We start from the raw sequence: 25,260 nt of genomic DNA, 5'->3' as shown, positions 1-25,260 counted from the left end.
TCGCTCTAAGCAAGACATATCATTGAGTTCTTCTCATTGTAGCAGCACTCAGGTAACCTTCCTACTACTATTCCTGTCAAATTTATTATTTAAAAAAAAAAAACAGGCAGTGGATAGTGAGGAATAACTGTTAAGAAGACAAATGTCATAGGTCTGATTACAGATGGAATCTGAAAATATTCCCTGCATCTCTGCTTTTTCTTGGTTTCTTCCCCAGAGAAGAGCATTGAAATAGTGTCCAAGAGATTGCACCTCAGTATTTCCACCCGGGCTAAATCCTGTGTGATATGGTATCTAGACCAAGTTGTATTTGGCTATTGTTCAGATAAGCTTTTGCATTGGTGGATAGTTACGTGAAGGGCATTTCGAAAACTCCTGCGGTTTGAGCAGTGTTCACAACCGCACACGTATGAGGATGACCGCGCGGGAGGGCCGGATCCAGAGGAATGGCACGAGCATTTTTGTCACAGGCCTCCAGCTGGGGTATGCAGAGTGGAAGCCGACAGCTGGGCAGGATGTTTGGATGCAGGGGGAAAATGGCAGGAGATTTAGTGGGGAAGAACAGCTTGCCGCAGTGTTACCTCTCTGGCCATGCTGTTTTCCAAGATTTTGCTCTCTTTTATGGAGAGCTTCCGTGGAATTTAATAAGAGAGGGTTACTTTTTGTGGTAAAGTTTTCAGGCCATACTACAGAATGTAATAGCAAATTTTATTCCTATCATACATTTTGGTAGACTGCTTCATAACCATACAGAAATACTGTAGTTGTCTGTTAAATTCTGGCTGGCTGGTTCTCTTGCAGAATACAACCACTGAAATCCTGGCAGCAGTGTAATTTGGCCTGAAATTATCACTTCAGGGTAGAAATAGTCTTTTGCTGAGAGGAAAAAAAAAGAAAGAAAAGGCAAGTTTCTTATCCCCTGTATGTTTTTGCTGTGCTTGGAAAGGCAGCAGCATGGTCCGAGTATCTGAATGCAGCATTTTGCCCCGAGCTGCCTGTAGCCCCCCAAGCCTCCCGCACGCTGCTCTGCCGCCTGCACGTCCTGCTGCCCTGAGCCAGGGAGCACTGTCATCTTGAAAGTAGGACTGATAATTTTAGCTATTTCCTAATTCTTCTTTGGAATTTGGGCACAGCTAGTTCTATGCCTTTTAAAGTGAAATCTTTAGGAATATACTGAATTTCTCTAGGGCTTTTGGGGAGGTTTTTTGGTTCTTGTTTACTTGGGGTTTCTATCCAAAGGGCATTTGTAATCAGTGAAGAATGTACGACCCTGTGTAGCATTTTCTAATCCTCACCCTTCCACTCTGCTTTGAAGCCTAGGAAAATATTCAGCAGATTGACTGAGGCATGTGACTGAGGATTTATGATGGCCAACAAATTCCAGACTAAGGATCTGAGGGCTTGGATCACTGATGGCTTTTTAAAAGGCTGTCAAATTATGCACCTAACATATAGGTGCAATAAATGTACAGTCTGATAAATGCAAGCCTGCAAATGTTGGGAATATTTCCTGTGAAATTCTTTTGTAATAACTGGCACCATTTCTGCACAAGTTTATATGTTTTGATTTCTGATTCATGCTAGTTTAAGCAAGCGGGGAATTCAGCACTCTGTTTTGAAATGTTTCCTGACAAGATCATATTGAAGAGATGGTGAGGGAGGTAATCATATTCAAATTCTGTCTGTAAAATATTTGATTTAATTTATCTCTAAATTGCAACTGACATGTCTAGAGGTGGGTGACATTCCTCAAAAAAAAAAAAATTAGCTAAAAATGCAACTGGGGAGTCAAGCGTAGTTATGAGTTCAGGTCAGATTGGATTAAAAACTGTACCTTAAATTGTGTAAACTTAATGTTTTACTGCAGATTTACTGAAGCTTTGTTTTGATTATTCTGAAATAAAAATCTTTTGATATGCATATTTAAGTGAGGATTTATTTGAAATTTATCTGGTAGAAAGGGAAAGATCTCACATAAACTGAAAATAAAAGAAATGCTTTGCATCAACGCAAAGTTAATTGTTATTGTGTACGTTCATCTACAAAGAACAGTTATGGAAATGGTAGCGTTTCTGTATTTGGTCAGCCCAAAGTGATTTGGTTTTTATTCAGTCTCTGAGATGAACAATCCAATATTTTTAAACCTTTTGACATGTCATTTGCAAGTTGCTATAAAATTTAGACCATTTAGATATTTATGTTGTCTTTCTTGCAAGGAAATATCACCATTAAAGTCACCAATAAAGACATTCACCGTTAAATGTGACCCCCTTGTCACTGAATTTAGTCTGATGTCTATAACCATTTCTCCGAATTTCTACCAGTAATTTTTCTGTTGATTGTTTTCTTGCTTCTGTAATCTGGGTTACTTTTTCTTTTCTCAATAGCTAATAGATTAAATCCCATTCCCTCCCCTTCCCTCTCTTCCCCCTTTCTCCTTTGTTTTCTTGAATGTCTAAAGAATTAAACATGTTTTTAATTGTTTCTTAAAAAAATAAAAAGAACTAGTAGTTTGGGGATGTCACTTCTGTTAGTATTTTCTCTTTTTATCTGCTACTCATTACAATTCTCTCCAATGCAAACAGTAATTCAGAGGGAAAAACATAAAAAAGGTAATTTGGGAGATTTTGTGGGTTTTTTGTACAGTCAGTACCAGTGAAGGGTCTAAGCAGTTGATCATGGTGCCAATTGCCCCTTCTTTACTAGCAGTAAGCATTTAGAAATAGTTAGTAGATGTGTGCTGGGCACATTTATAACTCACACATAGATTTCTTTTGATGCTTCCAGGCAGATAGGTACTACACAGCTGCGCTCCATAATCCTCTGTATCTAGGGCTGGTGCATTTTATACCTAGACAAATGATTATTCTTTTCTTTGGGAGACAATTTCTAGACCTGTCCAGATACGCAGTAGTACCCACATACAGAAACCATGCACAGAGACATTCCTTGCATAGTTAGCATGCATGACATCAGACATTGGTCAGTATTTTACATACTTATGTTCAGCAAAAGCTTAATTTAGCAAAGAGAGGAGTCGAACCTGAAGAGCAGCCTTACACAGAAGTAAAAAACAGAAGGGGAAAAGATACCTGGCAAATAAGTGTGAACACATAGCACAGCGAGTTAAAAATTCTTCATGACACAAGACGCAGTCCTTGTGGGTGACATGTTGAAAAGATGCTTAAGTGGCACAAATACCAAAGACCAATTTAGAGTGACTGGATTTCAAGTTTCTAAAGCACGTAGAAAGATTTGAAAATAATGACCTATATGGTATCACTGTTTCTAGAATCAGATCAGCTTTTTAAAAGGGATGGTTTTCACTCATAATAAAGGCCTTGGATTATCCCTGCTCTCTGAAACCAGAACCAACATTTTCCTTAGTGTTCACTTTTAGCCTTGGATTTCCTTCTGCTGTGAAAGAAGTCCTGCCAGCTGTCACAGAGATTTTACCCCAATGGGGTTTTCCTCCAAATTCTGCTGTTAGGACCATGTCTTCTCTTGTAGAAAAAACAGATGCTGGAGACGGGATAAGGACATCGCTTACTGTACTCTTCTGTATCCCTGACTGATATTTGGTGAGCTGTCTTATCCAGTAGTGCTGCAACCATCCCTGGAAGTTTTCCCAATTTACTGTAACACATAAATCTGTTGTGCAGATGTAACCATAATCCACAGATGAATTAACACTGGATCAGACTGATGGCAAAATGGGTATGCCAAATCCCCAGAAGCAGATGGTTCATAGACCTGAAGACAGCAGGGTTAAATATATGAGTTGACTGTGACAGTAGAAAATTATATTGTATTATATTGGTCTCTGTGAGGAAGATAATATCCTTTTTTACTCTTGTAAACTTCAGCATTCATCATTTAATTCATCAGTTAAATTGAAGTGGGAGCAAAGTGACTCAGCACCATGAACAAAAGCTGTCTAGATTAGACTTCCAGCCAGTTCTGTAGGACAAAAAGGTTTCTAGTCATTCATCTGGGCTTCTGAACTTGTGATTATGTCTATCAATTCAACCTTTGGCCCTCTGAGGTTCATGAATCATTTTCCCAATTTGACCTCAATGTAATATATATTTTTCTCTCCACAACCACTTTCTTCTCAGAAGTTGCAGCTGCTTAGGGAGCACATTCATGTGAAAATGAGTGTTTCTGAACACACATCACTGGGAAATGCCCCATTTCTTTCATATGCATCTATATTTAAAAGTTGTCCCATTTATAGTTTAGATTTCTCCTTCTTTAAAAAAGAAAGGTGATTTTTATTCAGAATTTAAATTTAGAAATATCTCTGATAATGTGGAATGTTTCTGACAGAACTGTTTTAAATAATCAAAAGAAGGAACTCTGCCAAGTTAACTTTTCTGCTAACTGAGCTTATTCTATTCTATCAGTATTTTAAACGATCTCATCTGGGTTGTTGGTTTTTTCCCCCTCCTCTCTCTTCCTTCTTCAGATTGTTTTAGTTAGGGTATCTGCTGCCAGGGCAGAGAAGATCCTTGCACTAGGGTTCCTGGCAGATAATAGCAGTGGTAACAAAACAAGTAGAGGAATTTCAGTGTTGAAATTTCAGTTGATTCAACTGTAGTAACAAAGATCACACCCAGTCCCCTAGGACTGCAGCTTGCAGTCCTCTTGCGTGAAAAAAAGAGGGGATGAGCCAGAAGAGAAGGGGAAGAAAGGCAGCGTTTTCTGGTCTAACTCCTGCATTGATTCACCACAGTAATTCACTGAGTCCCAGTGTGCAGTATTATTTTTCCAAATCTCTCCTTAAGGAGAAGAAACTGAGGGAACCTCTTGCTTGAAAACCTCGCCACATCAGCGGATGTTGTCCCTCCTGCGCAGTGAAATGAAAGCCCATGGTGGCAGCTGGTGTGCTTTTCTTAGGTGCTTTTCACAGACTCCTCAGCACTAGTCCACAGACCTCCTCAAAGGTCCCTGGCACCTGGTGTAGCTCCCCTGGCGGGAGCTGGGGAAGTTGTTCATGGAAGATGCTTGCCAGCAGCACAGAAGATATCATAGGACCTAAGACTTTGTCATTTCTAGATACTTGTGTCTGTTGGAAGGCAAATGCCGTTCTGATGAATGTTGTTCTTGCTAAGGGTTCAGAGAGATTTGGAAGAGAAATAACGAATCCATCTTATTTCACATGATATTGAAGATGTGATCATTTTTTTAATAATCACTCCACAACTTAATAATTTCTTCGAGAGATTTACAAATCCAATTTACATAAGCGATGCAAATGTGATGGTCTAAGAGTCTTTTTAATGAGGGAAATGTGCTCATTTATGTTCAAATCATAACAAAGAGGGGAAAAAATGGAAACAGAATACCTTGTCATTTGCCCATGGAAAATTTTGAATGAAGGTCTTCAAACTTCTTTCTTTCTGAGTGAATCCTTGCCTTCCAGAAGCTTTCTAATATTTCCTGTGCTTTTTTCAAGGAAAAAGTTTAAATTTAAATTTAAAAAAAGGTGCAGACTGAGACTCATTTCCTTAGAACCTGTTCATTCACTGGTGTCAATAATTAGAAAACTACAGTACCAAAACAGTGAAAATGTTCATTCCTTTGCCCTGTTTTCAGATATTTCAATAAAAATAAATGATAGTAAATACACACACACACGCGTGCGCGCACACACACACACACACACACACACACACACACACACAGTTTAAATGGTCTTTTAAAAAAAATCATTATTTTAAATGAGCAAATTTTACTTCTGTGTCACTTGTGACATTCTGGATGTATTAGTTGACTGATCATTGAGAACAGTCTTTATTTATTATTATGTGAAGGAATGAGGACAGATATTCCTCTTATTGATTGCTTTAGAGATTTGCCTATTGAAATGCTGAGATGCCAATTTTTCATTTAGTAGCCAAGTTTATGTCTGTTACCTGGCTAAGCTGACATAAAAATTTGGTGGTTCAGTCATTCCTTAATAGAAGGTTTATCTGATAAATATTTTCCTGAAGCAATATTTCATCATCAGTGCCACTCTCTTGGGTGGCATTTCATCATGCAGTGTCCCTATCAGAAGAAGGAATAAGACCCTGTCCTTTCACTGAAACACAAGCAAAACAATGGATGAAAAACCTGGAAGAAAATAACCTTCAACACAACTGAGGACTGCTATTGAGGCATTAGGCAACGCCTTAGCATAGTTAATACCATATTAAGCACAGCGACAGCTATATTCCTGTCTTTTTTTATGGCAGCGTTGTTTCAATAAGCTGTACCTTCAAAGCACAGAAGTCTGGGGCCAACCCTAATATTCGCTTTTTGGTATTTTTGGAATTCCTGTTTGTGTATTGGAAGAAAGTGGAGAAAATTTTCCAGTAAGTTAATATTGCTCATCGGTTTGCTGATGAATGCGGATGCTTCAGACCATAAATCTTTCACTGGTCCAGGCTAACTGTTGCCTCTCCTGGGCTTCAGGCCAGTGTAATTTTGTAGGGAGGAATTACACAATTTGATGAGAAAGAAGTAAATAGTCCTCTGTTAGCAGCTATTTGAAATAGCAGCTGTTTGAGGCTATTCAGCACTGGGGGATATTAGCAATATTACTGGGCAAACTGTAGGTGGTGTAACATATGCACATATTGCCGCACACTGCGTCACATTTGTCTAATGTGAAGCTTTCACTTCCTGGCAAGCATAATAGTGGTATTTATAGTGGTCACTGCTGAAGTATTTGAATAGATTGTGGTCACTGTACAGTTGGATATTCACTTTGGATAAAGAGAAGCTGTTAATACTTTGAACATGGTAGTCCTCGTCAATGGTCACCGTACTCCTTCTTCCAAGTGATGCTAATATGTAGAGAATGTGATGTTAATATATAGAGGACTGAATACGTGCCATTTTTCTGCCTGTTATAATGTATTAAAAACTTCTTCACTGTGAGGGTGACAGAGCACTGGAACAGGTTGCCCAGAGAGGTTGTGGAGTCTCCTTCTCTGGAGATACTCAAAACCCACCTGAATGCGATCCTGTGCAATGTGCTCTAGGTGACCCTGCTTGAGCAGGGGGGGTTGGACTAGATGATCTCCAGAGGTCCCCTCCAACCTCAACCATTCTGTGATTCTGTGATTCTGTGATCCACCCATAGCTCTAGGGCATGATAGCATTTGAGGGCAAGCTGAGGGTCTGTGTCGTAAAAGTTTGCTCAAATATCCATGATGAGAAAAGTAACTGAAATTGTCATAAATGAACATTTGCCTGTCTCATCTGGACACTATTCATTGCTAGAGCTCCATCGAAAGAGTCTCTGAAACTTGTCCCTTCTGCACCCTCAGTGTCCTTTAGTTTTTATGTCAAAGAAAATGAGAACAATTGTTCATTTTCTCCTTTCTTACACCCCCACTCTCCCCTTGCTGAAATTTTCTTCCCAGGTCACGCTGATCAGAAGTGTGGGATATAGCGTGCTTTGATCCAAGCAATTTTAAGGACCGTTAGATCTAGAAACTCCCTTATTTGGAAATCAGAGATCCCTCCTTTCCCAAGGGATTATAAGTTTTTTTGAGTAGATGTGTGATGAAATGTTAAAATGTCGACACCTTGATTTATAGAGTATCTCTTAAGCTATTTTTAACCTTTTTTTAAAAATTGTTAGAGCTAATTTTTCTGTCCCTCTAGGGCTTGCACATACTATTTAAGTTGTCTTTACCAGCACAGGGATATAAAAAGAGAGGAATAACAAACTTTGCAAGTGTTGAAAAGAGAAAGAAAAATAAAAGAGTATTTTTTCTCCAAAATGTATTGCAGGAAAATTATTTCTGATATTGAAGTTTTATTGGCTCCGTTTTGGGATGAACTGTCTACTTTTCCATTTGTAGGTAATGCAACTTTTCCAAATAATATAATATACTGAGAATGTAGAGTGGAAAGACAAGATGTAAGGAAATAAGGACAAGCTAAGTAGCTCATCTCTTATGATTATTTAAGCTAATTTTTTAGGTCAAACTTAGCAATGGTTGGGCTCACCCTAAATTTGATTCTTTGACATTTCAAGCTTGCAGAAATAGTCATTTTTGTTGCTCTTTGTATAAAATGAACAGATTTTTAAAAAATAGCCATGTGTTCTTAGGCTAAGTCTCCTGAACTGTCTTTTGCCTGGGAGCTGCTACATATTTTATTAAAACAATGGCATTTTCAATAAGCAAAAATTTGCCCTACCATCTGCTTAAAAGAATAATGTGAACAATATACAGATTTCCTAATGACAAAAACATCACTTTTTTGCCTAGATACGGTACTGTGGAGGCTACGCATTCATATCAGAAGTGATTTTTGGCTTCTGGAAACTCGGGCAGCATCCTTGTAGCTTGGTGGGCAGCTGCTAGGTCAGCCTGGCTTTTCTAGGAGTGCTCCTGCTCTGGACCTGCCTGTCACTAGGGCTGTGGGAGCAGGCCAAGCCTCCATGCTTTTCTGACCCATGCGAGCAGCCGTCTGGAAGGGGGCAGAGGCCATTATTCAAAAGTACTTAGGTAGATGGGTCCAGGGGCATTCAAAGCTCTCATCAAGAGCGTGGACCCTGCCGCATGGTTAGTAAAGCAGCTGCCCTTGAAGCTAATGCTTCTGTCTCATGTCTCAATCAATATGTGATCTGTAGGAAAAGCAGAAAGAGATACCGTGCCTCAGGGTGGGTGGGCGCCATGTCCATTTTTCAGCTGCTCCTAAATGTCTCTGGAAGAGCTGAAGCAAGAGGAGCACCCCACGTTGCTGGAGCCCCTCTCCTCTAGCCTCCCACTCCCATGCCAACAGTGAAACCTTCAGATCTCTTGGTAGAGTTATAGATTGAAAAGTGTTTCACAAAGGAAAAAAAGGAAGACAAAAAGCAAATGCTGTGTTTGTGGGAGGAGAGATTGTCAGTCCTGCGTATTAAAGTGGACTCTTGGGAAGGCACTGGTACCTCGCACACGGCTGCGCCGGTCATCTTTGAACAACTGGCATGACCGGAGGAGTAGGCTGTGGTGGGAAATTCAGTCTCTATCTCTGTTCTGTCCCTGCCATTTCTGCTCTGCCTGTGGATGTGTTTGCTAATGGTGGTGGTGACAGTTGTTAACTAGATGCTGTTTTGACATTGCCAAATCTTTTCACACAGGTCACCATCTGCTTGATGGTGAACTGCAGTTGAAAGGCTCTGAGTAGCCCATTAACAAATTCTTTTGCTGTCCAAACCTCTAAAATATTTTAAAAACCCTGTTTAAAAGCTCAAACGGGTTTTCCCTTGGTTGCTCTTTTCTGCTTCACAGCCCAGTTTTTGTTACCTGTCTCACAGATATGAATTAACTATAAATACCCATGACAGCCCAGGGAAATCATAGACAGCTGGGGTCACACAGGGTGTGGTCTTTGAAGGAAAGATGAGACTCTTCCTGAGTAACTCCTCTGAAGTTGGTTTTACAATATTTGCAAACTACCTCTCTCACTGGGAATAATAGGATTTGGCCCTGCCATGTTATACTTGCTGCGCAATCTGATGTAAATCCATTGATCTTGGTGGAGTTATTGGTTGATACTGGTGCAACAAAAATGCAGTTTGGCCTAGGTGGTATGGGGAGATGATGACCAACATACTGAACTGACCCGTTTCTCAGGGATATCTCAGGCAGGGAAGGTAACCAAACTTTCCATGCTGCTCTGGACCATCTGAGTTTCCCTGGAGGATTTTAGCTCTCCATCTAGGTTTCATTCAGTTTTGATTCATATTGACTTAGAATATGTTTAATGTCATTTTTTTTTGCTGCAGTAATAGTAAAAAAATCTGTTTTTCTTCCCTAACTATGTGCAGGCTGGCATGGCTTTGACTTACGATCCAACAGCTGCTATACAGAATGGGTAAGGAATGCATGCTTTCTTATGCCTTTTTAAAAATTACTTTGAATGCCATCTTCTGTTTTCTCTTTCTGTGGTGAAACTTATTCAGAAGCGAATTCACTCAGTCATATTTGTCTAAAGCATGTAATGGTATATTGTCAGGTCTTTTAGTTTTCCTTTTGTTTTTATGCCCCGTTGTTTGTAATACCCATTTGAATGGGAAGTTATTTTTCCTAATAGTTTCCATCTCTATTTGGCAAATGCTAGTGGTTGTTTTTTTAATCTTTCTCTGTCATGAAGCGGAAACCAATAAAGTTTCCCTTTATTGACTTTGCTTTTGTTAAAATGATTATCAAAGATTCCAGCATATTTTGGATAATAGAGCTGTTACTTAATCTGGGTTCTCTCTGCTGGTTGGATGGCTTCCATTGCTTTGTCTGAATAGAAATGCCAAATAGGGAGAAAGCCTTAAATTAGTGTGTGAGCAGATGTGATTTAGGGGTAGAATTTTGAACAACACTTTTTCATTTCTCATCTTCAGCTTGCTGACATAAAGAATTAGAACTTTTTTCAATTTTAGCAGAGAAGTCACATCACTGTATTATTTATCTGCATGATTACATTTCCAATTATTTCATGAGCTAAAAAAACAGATCTGTGAAATCTAGATATCCTTTCAGATAGGTTAACAATAATTTAAAGAGAAGCAAGAGGTTCAGCCCTGAACTCTTTGGCAGTCACTCTTGATCAGAAAGATGTTTGATATGATTATCATATTCCATACATACTCTCATCTGTGTTCTCCAGCTGAAGGGGAGAATGTATTGACATAGAGGAGAATGGGTTTATTTTTTAAGTGTTTGTTACAGCACTGCTAGTTGAAGCATTTCAAAAAGAAACTAACCTTCTCAGTAGCTTCAAAAAAATCAATAATCATAGTTAGCATATTTTACTTAATTGCCTTTTACCAGCAGTATCTTTGTGGGACTTGTTGTATTCCCATGTTGTGGAGAAAGAAGCCAAAGCAGAGCAACTCAGAAAAAAGGAGTATTTTTTTTCAAGACTGTGACTTCAGAATCCTTCTGGTTCTGGTTCCCTGGTCAGATCGCCCAGACAAGTCTTCCTTCTCTATCCCTTCTCCCATGCTATCGTCATACTTTTCAGCTGGTAACACGTTATAGGCTATAAATAAAACCATCGCTAGGTCATAATCCACTAGTGTTTCATCCAGGCAACTGGCTTTTATTTCAAGGGAATTCCTGTATGTCAGTTACGTGAGTGTTTTGGAAATTGTAATTTGAATGATCCTTTGAGATTATTATCACTTTATTTCAAGAATGATTTTCTGAAATTATGAAAATTGTCTGAGACCCAGACATCACTTACATCAGAGAGTACCCAGCGTTGCTCAGGTGTTTAGGTCACTCCGTTGTTTGAACATGCCGTCACGGATCATTGGGAAAAGAAATAGTATCCAATGGCGAATTTCAGCTCTGCAGTTTTTTAAATGTTCTTTAAATTGTAAAGCATGAAATAAACTACGGCATTGGATATCGCTCTAAGAATGATAATTACTGCTTTGACATATCTCATTTTTCTAGATCATCCAAATATTTTCAATTTGATCAGAACAAAACCATCTCATTCAAAATGCTCTTATGGTGAGATTTTGATTGCATGCAGTATCATGAGGAGAAACTATTACTATGTGGAAAACATCGATTTGCCCACAGAAAGTTACACAACTGTTGTTCCATCCTCTGGTGTAATCTCAAAAATGCTGTCACCTTAGGATCACCAGAACTGTCTGATTACATTATTTCTTTTTAGCTCCCCAAGCATTTATTTAATAGTATGTATATATCCTATAGTTATAAATTTTTACTATTTTTCATAAGCCTCTTTACTTGCAAGTACAGTAAAAATTTGGCTCATGGATTTTATTTTAGCTAAGTCTGGGAGCACCTCGATGCTTTGCTTGTAAAATGTGCAAATGTGCTTTGTTGCTCAGAAATACAGTAGATGTGTATCATAGCAGATGTGTGACCGTGGTATAGGAGAGCTAAAGGTTCTTATACACTCCGCTGGATGAAGTAAAACAGTTTAACTTAAAGCTCAGTAAAACTGAGTTAAGAAAGAAGTTGTTCTTCACAGTGGGGACAATCTAGGGGTGAGCACAAAGTTGATTCTTGCAGTTCTGCTGTGTTGCTTGTGTACCCATGTGGGTAAGATGCTGCATAATACTCTGCAGTAGGATGGAACAAGATGCTACGGTTTGCGTGGAGCAATGTTACCCAAAGATTTGGGAAACTAAGGCTACTTGTAGCAAGCATCTCTGGTTCAGTCAGGTTGAGCAGGTGTTGGCACTGTATGTGGCTGACAAGGACTTGTTGCCATACTGTGATAAGCATGAGTAACTTGGTGCCAACCAGCATGCAGCTTAGTGTACCAGGGCTGGAGAAGGGATGTGTGAAGATACCACATCCTAAGCCAAAGGGAAGTTTCAGGTGAGGTGTGAGTTAATGAGTTAATAGTAAACCAAAAAAAAAAAAAAATTGACTGCACATGCTAGCACCTATTAAAATCCTGTATAATACTGATGGATGTCTTTGATGCATTTTGACATATGTAAGGTGCTGAGTCCTCACAGGATATGTGGAGGCCCACTAGAGAGACAGCTGCAGGTATCGCAGGATGATATTTAAAATTCCAGACTCCTCAAGAGGCTTGTATTATATTGGGTTTTGGTTTGGGGCATAACCAAACCTCAGGGAAGAATTTGGACTCTTCCATGTTCTTCAGATGAAAAGGCAGGGATTCTCATTGCTCACAGTGTAGTACTATTGCTTTTATTATGGTATAACTGCATATTTTCTTTGAAAATCTATGGCAGGAATAAAACAAAAAGAGAGCAAGAGAGGCTCTCACTAAAAATAGCTAAGGCTTTTTCTCCACAAAAGCATAGATAATTTTCTTCTGAGTCTGTTAAGTCTTAAGGCTTGATTCTCCCTTCCATTATATTGTTTTTATGCCCATGTAACTGTTTAAGCATCCAGCAGAGTTACGTCAGTGTAAAACTGGTATAATGGAGCAGAGAATCATGCCCATAGTGTACCATAGCACTGCAGCATGAGTTAACGAAGAAGTGGTAACAGCACACTTCAGTAGATAAGGTCTTTTCCCATGCCAATCTCTCTGTGCCTTTTTGTTTTATAATCAGGCTTTCCTGAATTGCATTTGCAAAGGTACTCAGGTTTTATTTTGGGGAGTAGCGTACCTATTGTAATATGCTATTGATTTTTCAATTTGTGATATTAATATTATTTTAGTGGTTTAATGCACTCATACACAGAACAAAATAGAGCTCTTGTACTTGCACAGTAAAGATGCTCATTTAAAATGTTGCTGAGGCTTGAGTCCTCTTGGCCATTTGACTAAAATTGCAATGTACTGTATCAGTTTAATATCTGATATCTGGGGGACTGTACTGTGCATTTGCAGGCCAATGGGCTCAATATTCAGATAGGTCTTTTTCATCTCAAACATCTGACTCTGTGGCTTATTGCAATGGAAAATTGCTGCTCTGATAATGCTTGGTAATACTCCTACATTATGTGAGCCCCAGGATACTATTTATGAATCTAACTTTTTCAGTACTGCCTGCAGGCATGAGGCATGAGCAAATGTTGTTTATTGCTGTGCAAATAGGGACTCGCTCTTGTGCAGACTGTGTGTGGAAGCTTGCACATTCCCCCATAGGATGGGAACCGTATGGATTTTTTTTTCTTTTTTTTTGGCAGGCAAATAGCAACCAGACGCTACAGATAATGCGGTCCCCAAATGTGGAGGGAGGGTTGATGTGTGTGGGGGAGAGTATGTGCTTTGTCTGTTAAGCAACAGAAACTATTCTTACAGCATTGCCTGTGTGTGCCTAATGATCTGCTGTGAATGTGGTTCTTTTAAGGTCTCTTAAGAATATTTTCTTTTAAGCCCTTTATAAACTGTTCATGAACATCCAGAAACATCTTTTTGCCTCCTCCTGATCAGTGCTTTTTTCCCCTGGGCTTATGAAATCCACACATGCCAAAAAGGTCCCTTTTTAATGCAAGGGCAGTGTCCGTTTTGCCTCTTTCCTGTCACCTGCATTTGTACGTTTTTGCTTCTAGCAATGCAGTTGCAGTAGAGGAACAAGGACACTGGCTTGCACCTGCAAAAAACTTTGCACAGGCTGCAACATATGGCGGCAAACCATGTTTGCGGAAAATGTGGCCAAGTCTTTTGGAGGGCTCTCCTCAGAGCTCACAGGTCAACTACCACAAAACCTGCAGCTCTCAAAGTACAGTACAAGCTACTGCACTTTTTAATGCCAAGAGATTTGGGGATCTAATCAAACAATAAGTCTAAAATGAGTCAAAGCTAGCATAATTCATATCTTTTTCCATTTCTCTTTCCAATGTCCATATTATATTGACTGCGAATCCTGCATTCCCTTGGACTTACTTGCAGCATGCATCTTTTTTTCATGCACCTCTCCCTGAGGCTAAAGGATTGCTGATGTAATCCAAAGGCCAGAATGCATAAAACATGCTAAGGCAAGGTCAGCAGCTGCAGAGGTCTTCTTGGGGCAGTGCGGTGTTTGCTACACCTTCATTTTTGCTCCTTCTATCTTTTTTCTGAGCTGCCCACCATGTCACTTATGCCAATGTAGATATATTATGTATCTGGACATTAGCCTAATTGTATGTAAAGGAAATTTGGATGAGATGTCTCCGTGACTCGTGGATGAGAGCATTTCAAGTCCTCATAGTGAGTGCGACCCACCAGGCCGTGCTTGCCTGCAGCACACTGGCAGCTTGAACTTCCCCCTCCTGGGGAGGCTCCATGTGAGCCCGGGTGTCCCAGGCAGCAGCGCCTGCCCTGTCCTCAGCATACTAGTAGCCTTCAAGCTTGGCAGAGAGGGCTTCAGAATATACTTGTTCAGTTTTTGCGCTGTTGAATTCCCCTAGGCAATTTGCAAGTCCTTTTTTTTTTAGATCTGTTACAGCACGAGTGACACTGTAGCAGGAGAAGCTTTGTCTCCAAGCATAAGGGATTTCTGATTATAAAATGTTTGACCTGCACCCTGTCACAGTGACTCACATTGTTAAAACTGATTTATGACTATTAAAATTGAAATATATGAACTGGATGTTCTCACATTTCCTTCCTTTCTCTTCTTTGACTCTCTGGTTGCAGGTATTTTCACAATATAGCTGAGTGTCCTGATAATATGTTTTATTTGATGCGTATTTGAGAGTGTTGCAAACTGTGACAGATAAATGGTATTGGCAGGGGTGTTGGAAGGGTTGTATTTTTCACATTACCAGAGCGTACGTTCTACAAGCTTATGTACTATTCAGATAACTCCACCTCTAAGCTGAAAATGCAATGGTTAGCTGTCTGTCAAGTTCTTGGCTTAACACACATTTTCTGTAAATTTGGTAGTATTTGCTTGGATTTATTGGAGAGTTTATTCCAAAAGATCAGCACTACTTTCAAATGGAAAGTTGTTTCTCTGCTGAACTCTCCACTGTCGGAGTGGTTCGTACCTGAGTGGCAGCGTTTCATCTTCCTCAGGAGTGGAGCATCAGTGCCAGCCTGATGGGTAGAATTAGAACCGAAGGAACAAAAATGTGTTATTTTCTCTGAAGAGTTTTGTTTTTATCCTGTCCTTCGGTTCAAGAGGTTTATATATAATTTCTATTGTATGTTCTACCTGTAGAGCAAATTCTGTCTGTCAGCTGGCCATTGACTGTTTTCATTTGCAGCTTAACCTTCATCTGGGAACAGACCTTCAGAATAGGGCTGTATTGTTAATGTGCATCATGCTAATGCCATAGACAAACCCGACCAGTGCTAAAAAATATCCCCCCAAAATAATTTGGAGTGAAAATAATGGGGTATATTTGATACAAGCAGTGGGATATAAATACCGCTAACTTCTTGTAAAAGGATGCATACAAAATTGGACAAAGACACAATTTTAAAATAGTCTCTGTGTGAGCATTGTGAGGGCAGATAAATGTTCGTAAAATAGCAATATATTTCTATTAAACAAAAAATCACTCAGACACCACCTGCTGCTTTTGGCATCTTAAAATCTTATTTGGAATAGAGAAAACAAATGATTGCTTCTCTGTCTCCCTCTCCCCTTCTAACTTTGGATGTTTCCACCCGACCTTCAAAAACGGCAGCCTGTTTTTCCAAGCCTATTGGTTGAGTGAACTCAGTGATTATTTGAGCCTGCATCTAGAATGAATACATCCAGTCTGAACTAGACTGATTAGTACTAAATCCAGGATGCCAGGGCGATCAGGAAATGGAGCACTTGTTTAAACACCAGTAATAATTTTTTTGTTGCATGGCTCTCATGGAAAGCTACTGTTGATTGCCTCAGTGTGGGGAGGAAAAAAAAAAAAAAGAGGCAGGGAGTGCAATCCACTTCACTGTTACAGAGAGAGCATATGTGCAAAATCTTCTGTTGCTTTTAAGACTGGCGCATTGTGTATGAGAACAGTCTGCATGAAGTTTAAATGGGACAAGAGACCATTGCACAGGAGTATATTTGTCTCTCTTTTAGAAGTCAAAGATATTAGTATTCTGGTAGCTGTAAGCCCATAAATGTTCTTTTTTTAAGCAATTTTCTTTATTGGCTTACAGTTAAAACTGAAAAAAGGGCAAATACAAAAAACTTTGCAAGCACACACATGTTAAGTACTTACACAATGCACCAGTAGTGATATTTTTCAAATTATAATTTTGTCAATAATCATTAACCCACAGGGAAAGAGAACAAATATAGCATTTATTACCATCAAGCAAGAAATGGCACAACTTTTGATCATAACATGCAACAGTGGAAATAAAAACAACTAAATTTGAGATTTTCAGTGCTGCCTGGGGCATTTAGACTCATAATTCTTGATAAATTTCTCTGAAAGGTAGGTGTCTAGCTCTCTGTTAAGATGAATATGAAAATTTCATCCAGTTTCTATAGCCATCCCTTAATAAAATAATTCAGGCATATATATGCCTGAAACACTAAACTGTTAAGATCTGAAAAGAAAACATTACTGTATGTATAAATGAATCAGTATCATTGTCTTTGATATCATGAAAGAAATTTCCCATCACTAGATAGCACTCTGGAAAATCATCTGACTTTGCATTTCAAATAATTACTCCTTATATTGCGAAGTTCTATATTTGTGCTAGTTGAAGTGAAAAAAATATGCTTGTGTAAATATTCCTCCTCCTTTCCATTTTCAAGATATACTTAGTGGAGCCATCATGTCTTTTTTATTGTGGTTTTGGAAATAGATGGTCATAATTACCTGGGTAGATTCCTTTTGTCTTCGCCTGGGAGGCAGTGAATTAGTCAGTCAGAGTCTAGCAGTCAAAAGGTTCAAAAATCTTCCTTTTGTTCTTTGTTTGCAGATTTTATTCCTCACCGTACAGTATTGCAACAAACCGCATGATTCCACAGACATCAATCACGCCATTCATCGCTGCTTCCCCTGTCTCTACATATCAGGTACGTCAGATTTGCACTTGTCTGCTATGTTTCCCATTTAATTATGTTTTGGATGTGGATGAAGGCAAAGGGTATGCCATAGAAAATTGTGTGAGTGCTTGCACTCTTGAATCACGCTTTAAACAAAAGGCTTTTTAGTAGTATTCAGGTATCATTTGATGTAGGGTTTCGAGTGTTTCCTGTGTTCTTTACACTAAGCAATAAAACCCATCATATATATATTTTTTTATTTCAATCAGTAAATAGCATTTTTCTTCATTTCCAGTTGACAACAGTAGAAGCTTGTCATCCTTAATGAAATGTTGTCATTTTGGCTTCCTTTCATTGGCAAAAAGTTTTATAAAATGCATCTTTGTATAATTTATGTTGACTGCATTGTGTTTTGACCTTTTCACCTCAGCTGAATTTGTTCTAGTAGCAGCATCCTTTAACAACATTCATTTTTATCCAATAATCCCTAACAAAGCAAGATACTTTGAGATAATTGTCCTCATGTCCTTCTTCAGTCTCCCACACATTTTGTCTTTCAGAGCTTCTCTTTTGAGCATATCGCTCACAGGTCTCCACTGGGAAATTATTACCCAGCTCTGGCTTGCTGAGGTGGAAGTCAGAACTTGGTTGTATAGTTTTATTATTAGCCATTCTCTGGGAACATACCACTTTCATTGCGAAGCTGGTCATTGCCTATATGTTTTCCCATTTCAGTTATTTCTGTCCTGTAGCATCACTGCTCTTCCAGGCCTGAGTCCTACCTGAGAAAAGTCAACCAAACTTGCCAAGCTGCATGGTGGATTGTTTTTCATGTTAAGAATGGTTTGGGGGGTTGGGTTTTTTTGTTTGTTTATTTTTTTGAGATGGTATGCCATTATCTACAGGTAATGCTAGGAGGTTGTGCCCAAAATCATTTTACTGACTGAGTTTTAAACTTGGTCTTCAAAGATGAATTATTCTCGGCATTTTCCTTAACTTTTGTGTTCTTTAATCTTAGAAGGCTATGTAGCATTTCTCAAGCAAAAGTTGTTTGGATGAGATAAGTTCAATAAATTTCAGTATGTCAGGCAACATAAATTCTAAAATTTCAGAAGACCTGGTAGTGTCAGAAGTATCCAAATGCAACTCACCTACACTTTTCTCAGTAGCAAAGCTGGCTTAAGAGGTTCCTCCTTCTCATATGCAGCCACTTACTCTCCTCCCTGCTCCACAGTTCACAGTTGCCCCCCTCTGCATCAGTTCATGGTTTGATGTGTCTGCAATATAAACCATTGATTAGCTTTTTTTTTTTAAGACCCAGATCATTTTCCATATGTAGTTTACAGTTGAAGACCAGAGACATTTTCTTTGTCACAGCTGAGGAACTGCCAGGAGCAAGGAACAGCAGCAAGCAGTGGCAGCTAGAATGTTTTTTTTCTAGTGGGGATTCACAGTAGAAAATTTTGTAGTAAATGTGTGTGCGCATCTACTATACACTGTGTGTAGCAGCTGATTTTGGTTGTAAAGTTATTGCACTGAACTTATTTTTCAACAAAAAATCTAATTCATTCAACTTCATCATAAAAAGAAGTGTTGAAGCACACTGTAATTATACAATTAATTCTCAAAACTTGCTTCATGAATGAAATAGCAGGGCATCTGGAGAGTCGGGGCCATGTAACTTGCTCCTATGCGTCCCTTTTCATGCTCAATCTGAGATGCCACCCAGCCATCTCTTTGAGCTCGTGGCCAGCCACTGAAATCTCCACTGATGGCCACAGCATGGGTGTATTTTTGTATCCTTCCTGTGTGCTGTGATGCCTGGATTGGTGCAAAAGGAGTCTAAGACACCCAGTTCCTGGGGTTGGGTCTGAGCTATGCCCTCCACGTGCTAACATGTGGGCCATCCACGCTTAGCACAAGAGGGAACAGAGACTCAAACATGACACCACAAATGCACAAGATGTCTGGCATGCGTTTAAGTGTTAGAAAAAATATACATATCCATGAAATTTTTTGGATGTCACTAGTAAGACAGAACAACAAAGAAAGGTTTTAGTGAGGTGGATGGACCCCACTATGCCAAGGTAAGAGCTGCCCTGGAGGGCAGGGACATCTTAAGCCAGCTTTGACATGGTAGCTTTCAATTAGAATAAGCTTCAAAAGCTTTGAACTAGATCTGCAGCTCTTACTGAATGGGATAAATTATTCTGGGATCTCTGAAAATATTGTGGCTTTGAAAGTATATACAGATACTTTTGAAAATAAACTTTGAACATTTTATGTCTGGTACACTGTCAGTTGGACGATGTGTTCATGACTACGTTGATGGATGAAAGCAAACAAAATACAAATGAAAAAGTAGAACAACATGGAAGACTGCTATATGAGACAGAACAATGCAGGTCTTAGACGTGGTGCAGTCTCACAGACTTCTGAGTTTAGTGGAAAAGTTATCAAATAAATTTGAAAGGATTTTTCTATGTCAATAATTTTCAGAAGCATAAATGAATGTTGCCTTAAGTTACATTAGTTAAGTCTTTTACCAGAATTAGCTCCATAGTTGTAAAAGAAAGAATAATTTCACATAAATCATTGGAGTTCTGTTTTTTACTTTTCTGTGCTAACTAAAAGTTTTTGATATGCAGGTCCAGAGTACTTCATGGATGCCTCATCCGCCATATGTTATGCAACCAACAGTAAGTAGATACTTGTTGATATCCAGCTAAAAGTGCCTACAACGTAGCCTCGCTCTGCTTGTCAGCCACATACAAAATCCTAGGTCATGTAAAAGCAATCAGCTGCTCCCTTTGACAAGAACCCTCTGCTGTAAAAATCCTGCTTCTTTAAAGAATACTATTTGATTTAGTGAAAAGGGGAGGATGGGTAATATGTTATATAATTGCATTGATTATAAGAGAATAACAAGCTCTAAAGTGTAGTTTCTGAAGCTTTGCTTCAGGGACTGCAAGATAACTGCATTCCTGCATACTTTGAATTGCCAGGATCAGCACGTTACCCCTCCCTTATATGCTTATCCATCAAAAAAGCCCTTTGTAGTCGTATATACTTTAAAGGATCCTCAATGCTACATTAATGTATTTCAAGTACTGAAATAGGGTAAAGCGCAGCTGTCTTACAGATTCTCTGCCAAATCTGGATCCGCTTTATGATTTGGCCAGTCAGCTCTTTTTTCTGAATAAAATTTCTTCATCCTTCATCAGTTTATAACTACTACTTAGAGCTGCATTACACTTTTAGCATCATTCTTTAGAAGTAGTGGAGGTGAATTTTTGTTTACCTCACAGAAGAGTTTTGACACACTTTGCCTAAATATTAGCATATACCAGAAGAAAGCAACAGATTGAATCCCACTGTGCACAGATTGCTTTAGGTGTATAGTTTTGTTTCTTAGATTTGATCAATTTCTCAGATATGGATCCACTTAAGAGTGGTGTTAATTGAAATTTAAATGTGTATTCCGCATAAGCATGGGTGCACTGATTTATATGAGGAGAGTAAAATTAAAATGAAGATGTATGGTTTAGGATTGTCCATTATTCACATTTGCGTTCAAATATTTTGATTTCATGGTAGAGTAACTTCTACTAGCATTTTTTTTGGTGGGAGAAAGCAGTGTGGACATAATTACCCTACATGTCTTCTTAGTAGCACAGGACTCTAATCCCGATTTGAAGTCCACTTCCACATCCCTCAGCTCTTGGGAGCCAAGTTCTTCAGTTTTCTCTAAGCAGGCAATGATCATAGTGTGTGATTGAATGTCTCCTGGAAGCCCAGTCCTAACTAGTGTGGAAGAAAGAATTCCCTGCAAAAGAATTTCAGAAGAAAATGAAATTGGGAAGTATCAGAATGGAAATTTCCCCGCTTGGAAGGCTCTTTATGTAATGTCAGGAACTGGAAAAGAGCCTCCTAATCTGGTTGCCAGAACAGCAAGGAATCAGGCCTTCAGCCTCACTGCCTCGCCCTCCAGCTTGCGGAGCTGGATGGGCAGTGCAGGGCTTGTGAAGGGATGGGAGCAGATGGGGAAGGCCTGAGCTCTGCAATGCTCAGGCAGGAGACAGGGTATCAACCCCTAGCAGCCCTACTTGAAATACTTTTGTTGTAGAGTTGTAGAGCAAACAAAATTGTTTGAGTGACTTTCACATGGGCAACCTAGAAGCCATCACATAGTTTTCCAAACTGAAAACCAGATTTTTTTCCACAAAACTGAAATTATTCCAAAGATAATTTGGTGTGACAAAAAGCATTTTCTGCCAAAAGTTATTCTTGGAGAAGATCCCCAACTAACTCTAATGATAATACACAAAAATGTTTTTGTGGAGAAGTTAGGATTGTTGCATATGCCACATATTAGGCAAAATGTTGCACAAGCCAAGGAACAAAAAGCTTAACCACACAATATATTGTACCTTATTCTCTGTCCCAGCAAAAACATATCCCTTGATTGAAACTGTTGTTTACCATAAATCAATACATTTCAGTTCTATTCTACCAGGTTTTCCCCTGTTCAGCAAAGTATTTTTCTCCAGCACTAGTAGCTGTGAGTATTTTGGTGCGGTAATTGGATGTATTAGGAGAAAATAGTTTGGTAAAGGGCTGTGAAGAGAAAAATAATTCTTAAAGTGAGTGGCATCCTCAATATGCTGAGTTAAATTTGTATTCGTTGCCTGCCAGAGAATTGTATCAAAGAAAGTATGTGTGCTTGTATGTGGAAAAGCGGAGGGAGAGTGGGTAAGTGGTTTAACTTTTCAGTTCAATGTCATTGCCTTTGTGGGTTACCTCCATATGTTGTCTGTAGCAGTTCTAGTCTCTTCACTTAAAAGTTTTTCCAGCGTGTTTCCCAAGAATATGTTTTTTTTTTAATAAATGGACATAAGGCAGCTAGCATTGAAGAAGTGTAATAGCGAAAAAGAAGAACTGCCAATCCCCAGACTTCATCCAGAGCCCAATTCTTTATTAAAAATGTCAGAAAAGTAGTCAGAGAATCATTACACAGAAGACTCAAGAGGCATCAGAATTAAAGGCTTGTTTTGAAAGGAAGTAAAGGCTCTACATGCATTGTAAGATTGCGTTAGATTCATGCCTAACTGTAGACTCTATTCTAGGCACCTACATAACTTTAAAAAGATAAAAAAGAAGAAAAAGAAAAGATGATGACAAAGTTGGCAGAATTTAAGAATTTAAGATGAGAGTTTTGGTAGCCCAGTGGAACTGGGAACTTCCTAATCCAGTTAGCTATTTGTTTGTTCTAGTAACTTAGTTTGCTGTGCTATTATCTAGATTGTCACCACTTTACTTCACAATATGCTATGAGATGATTGATTGTGGTGCGTGATGTCCCACTGGAAGCCAGCGCTGATAAATATTACATTCCCCTTGCCACAGGAAGGAGAACATTTTGTTAAGGCTGTGTTATTCTCTGTGAATAAAGATGAACTCTCTTAAAGCAAGCACAGTTTGAATTGCTTAAAATGCTGATGCTTCATTCATTGTTTTAATTATAAGAATAGGCTAAATTTTGTTACTGGATGATTAGTTTTTCCTTTCAGAGGAAAGGTCCTACTTGATATATATGTGTAATTTAACACCAGGTAGTATCCCTCATAACAGAGGGAAGTGGAGACCATGCTGAGGAGGAGGCAAAGGGGAGTTTGCCGCCTTCTGCGCATGGACAGGGCGTTTTTCACCCAGATTTGCGCGCTGACTGGCAGGAGGGAAGAGCCGCGCTGCACAACGTAACCACCCCGCACCTCCTGGAGTACCACCGAATGCCTTGTTGACAGCGTGCAGCCTCAGCCCTTGGTTACTCAGCAAAGCCTGATCCACCCTTGCTCTGAAATCTCACAGGAGATGAGATCTGTGGGCCAAAGATTAGTTTTTCTTTGTTTTGCTGCCCTCTTCTTCGCTTGCCTACCTCTACAGACACTGGAACAAGCTGCCCAGAGAGGTTGTGGGGTTTCCATCCTTGGAGATATTCAAAAGCCATCTGGACATGGTCCTGGGCAAACTGTTGTAGGTGACCCTGCTTGGGCAGGGGGGTTGGACTAGATGATCTCTAAAGGTCCCTTCCAGCCTCAACCATGCTGTGATTCTGTGATACGTGTTTGCCACCTGTCTGTCCACTCTCGGTTAAGTACGATATTCTTTCTTCAGTGATATCCCCCACAGTAAGCTGGCCTGCCTGAGACGTTGCACATTTATTTCCTTTTTATACATCATTTTCTACCACATCTTCCTGATGCATGTATGCATTCTGTATCCCTTTACTTGGTGGATTAAAAAACAGCACTATAATAAAAGGTCGTATCTCCAGTTCCCTCCATAACTTTTTAAAGTACAACGAAATAAACCTCTGGTTCTAATAGATAGCAATAATGTATATATTAACAGAAAAAATGTATATTATTTTCCCTTCCCCAACCTTGTTTGCCTTCTTTCTTTTGTGATCTCCTTAAAAACAGATAATAACCATAATAACCTTCTATTAGAAAAGACTGTGAGAAATATAGGGAAAGTTTTTTCCAAGTCAGATAAAGCAGCTGAGAACTCTGCAGGTCAGTCAGAATTTTCTCATGATTTCCTCCATAACTTTTAACTTTGAGATAATAGGTTGATGCCAATGAGGAGCTGCAAATGCAATTTTGATTTTTTTTTTTTGTTATCGGTTATTTTTGTTAGCTTTATACTAAGAGCCATGGAAAATTATTATCAAATAGGTTGAGATAGCATTGTTGTTTCAGAATAAATAGTATTAAAAATGTTCTTCTGCTGGCTCAGAAGGGTCACATGTGAAAACGACCCACATTTTTGTGCTTGCACAATCTTCAGGGTTTTGGAAAACAGGATTCTTGAATCGTGTGGACATGATAAAAAAATTACCTTTAGGATCATGTGTGACTCAGACACTTTTGAAAATGTAACATTTGTAAATGAAGCCTTCACAACTTAATGGTCATACTGACTTCACTATGTTCAAGTGAGAATGTCTCAGATATGCTAGTTTTGTTGCTTTTCCATGTGCCTTATGTACTTTTACCAGCTGTAAATGGAAGACAAGGTCCAGAATAATTATGTCAGTGTGGGGTTGGACTCATGTAGGCACAGCATTTTACACACTAATCAAAGTCAGGGCTCTGTTTAGTTAGCTATAGCTTTCAAAGTACAGTGCTCACCCATCCCTATTTGAAACAAGTTTTGTGTTTCATTAATGCCTTAGGATAAGGGCGGATGGATAGAGATGACAGACTCGAAGCAGAAATGGAAAAAGAGTTATTCTGGGCATTTAGAATATTTGCCATATTAGTGTGTTTTTCCTGCAGTCTCTGAAGACCCTCTGACGGTTCAGGAGAACTTTGTTGTTTAAAGTCAATTCATATATAGATAATTTTTATTTTTATTAACAATGACATTTGTGCAAAACTTTTTCGATTCAAGCCTTTATTACAAATAGTTCGTGTATTCTTCCTCTTTAAGGGTGAATTATTTTGGTGAACCAACAAAAATATTCTACCCTAATACTATTTGTGCACACAACTAGCTTTACGCTTACCCCTCTTATATTCACATATAAAACTCTGTGACCATAATAATCATTGTGTATGCATAAATAGGTTTCCTTGTCAGTCTTGAATAGTTTCTGCATAACAGGTACAGAAGGAATATGCCAGTGGCAGCATGAAGGGTGCAAGCAGAGCAGCATATGGAAAACCCTACTATTGATAATAGTTAAGTGCGTTTTGGAGGACTTCTCTTCTGGACGTTTCTCAAGCCCTTGCAGTCCTCCTTTTGGAAAGGTCAATGTCTTAACAAACGCCCTTATTATTTTTTTTCTGTTTTTTTTCCTCTAGCCTATG

The 25,260-nt window shown here is 39.0% G+C and overlaps 1 protein-coding gene across 11 annotated transcripts in view; it reads left to right on the top strand.

The window, feature by feature from the left end:
- RBMS3 (RNA binding motif single stranded interacting protein 3) overlaps positions 1–25,260 on the top strand; it is a 722,481-nt gene that overhangs the window by 626,480 nt on the left and 70,741 nt on the right. For all 11 annotated transcript variants that reach the window (XM_067291474.1, XM_067291473.1, XM_067291476.1 and 8 more), the window contains 3 exons: positions 9,818–9,864; positions 17,320–17,416; positions 20,035–20,085. In XM_067291474.1, coding sequence (XP_067147575.1) covers positions 9,818–9,864; positions 17,320–17,416; positions 20,035–20,085 — 195 coding nt within the window. The remainder of the gene's footprint in view (positions 1–9,817; positions 9,865–17,319; positions 17,417–20,034; positions 20,086–25,260) is intronic.

This window comes from Apteryx mantelli, chromosome 2, assembly GCF_036417845.1.
Source record: "Apteryx mantelli isolate bAptMan1 chromosome 2, bAptMan1.hap1, whole genome shotgun sequence".
Lineage (NCBI taxonomy): Eukaryota > Metazoa > Chordata > Aves > Apterygiformes > Apterygidae > Apteryx > Apteryx mantelli.
The sequence above is the reverse complement of the archived record's forward strand: the minus strand, read 5'-3'. Positions and strand labels throughout refer to the sequence as shown.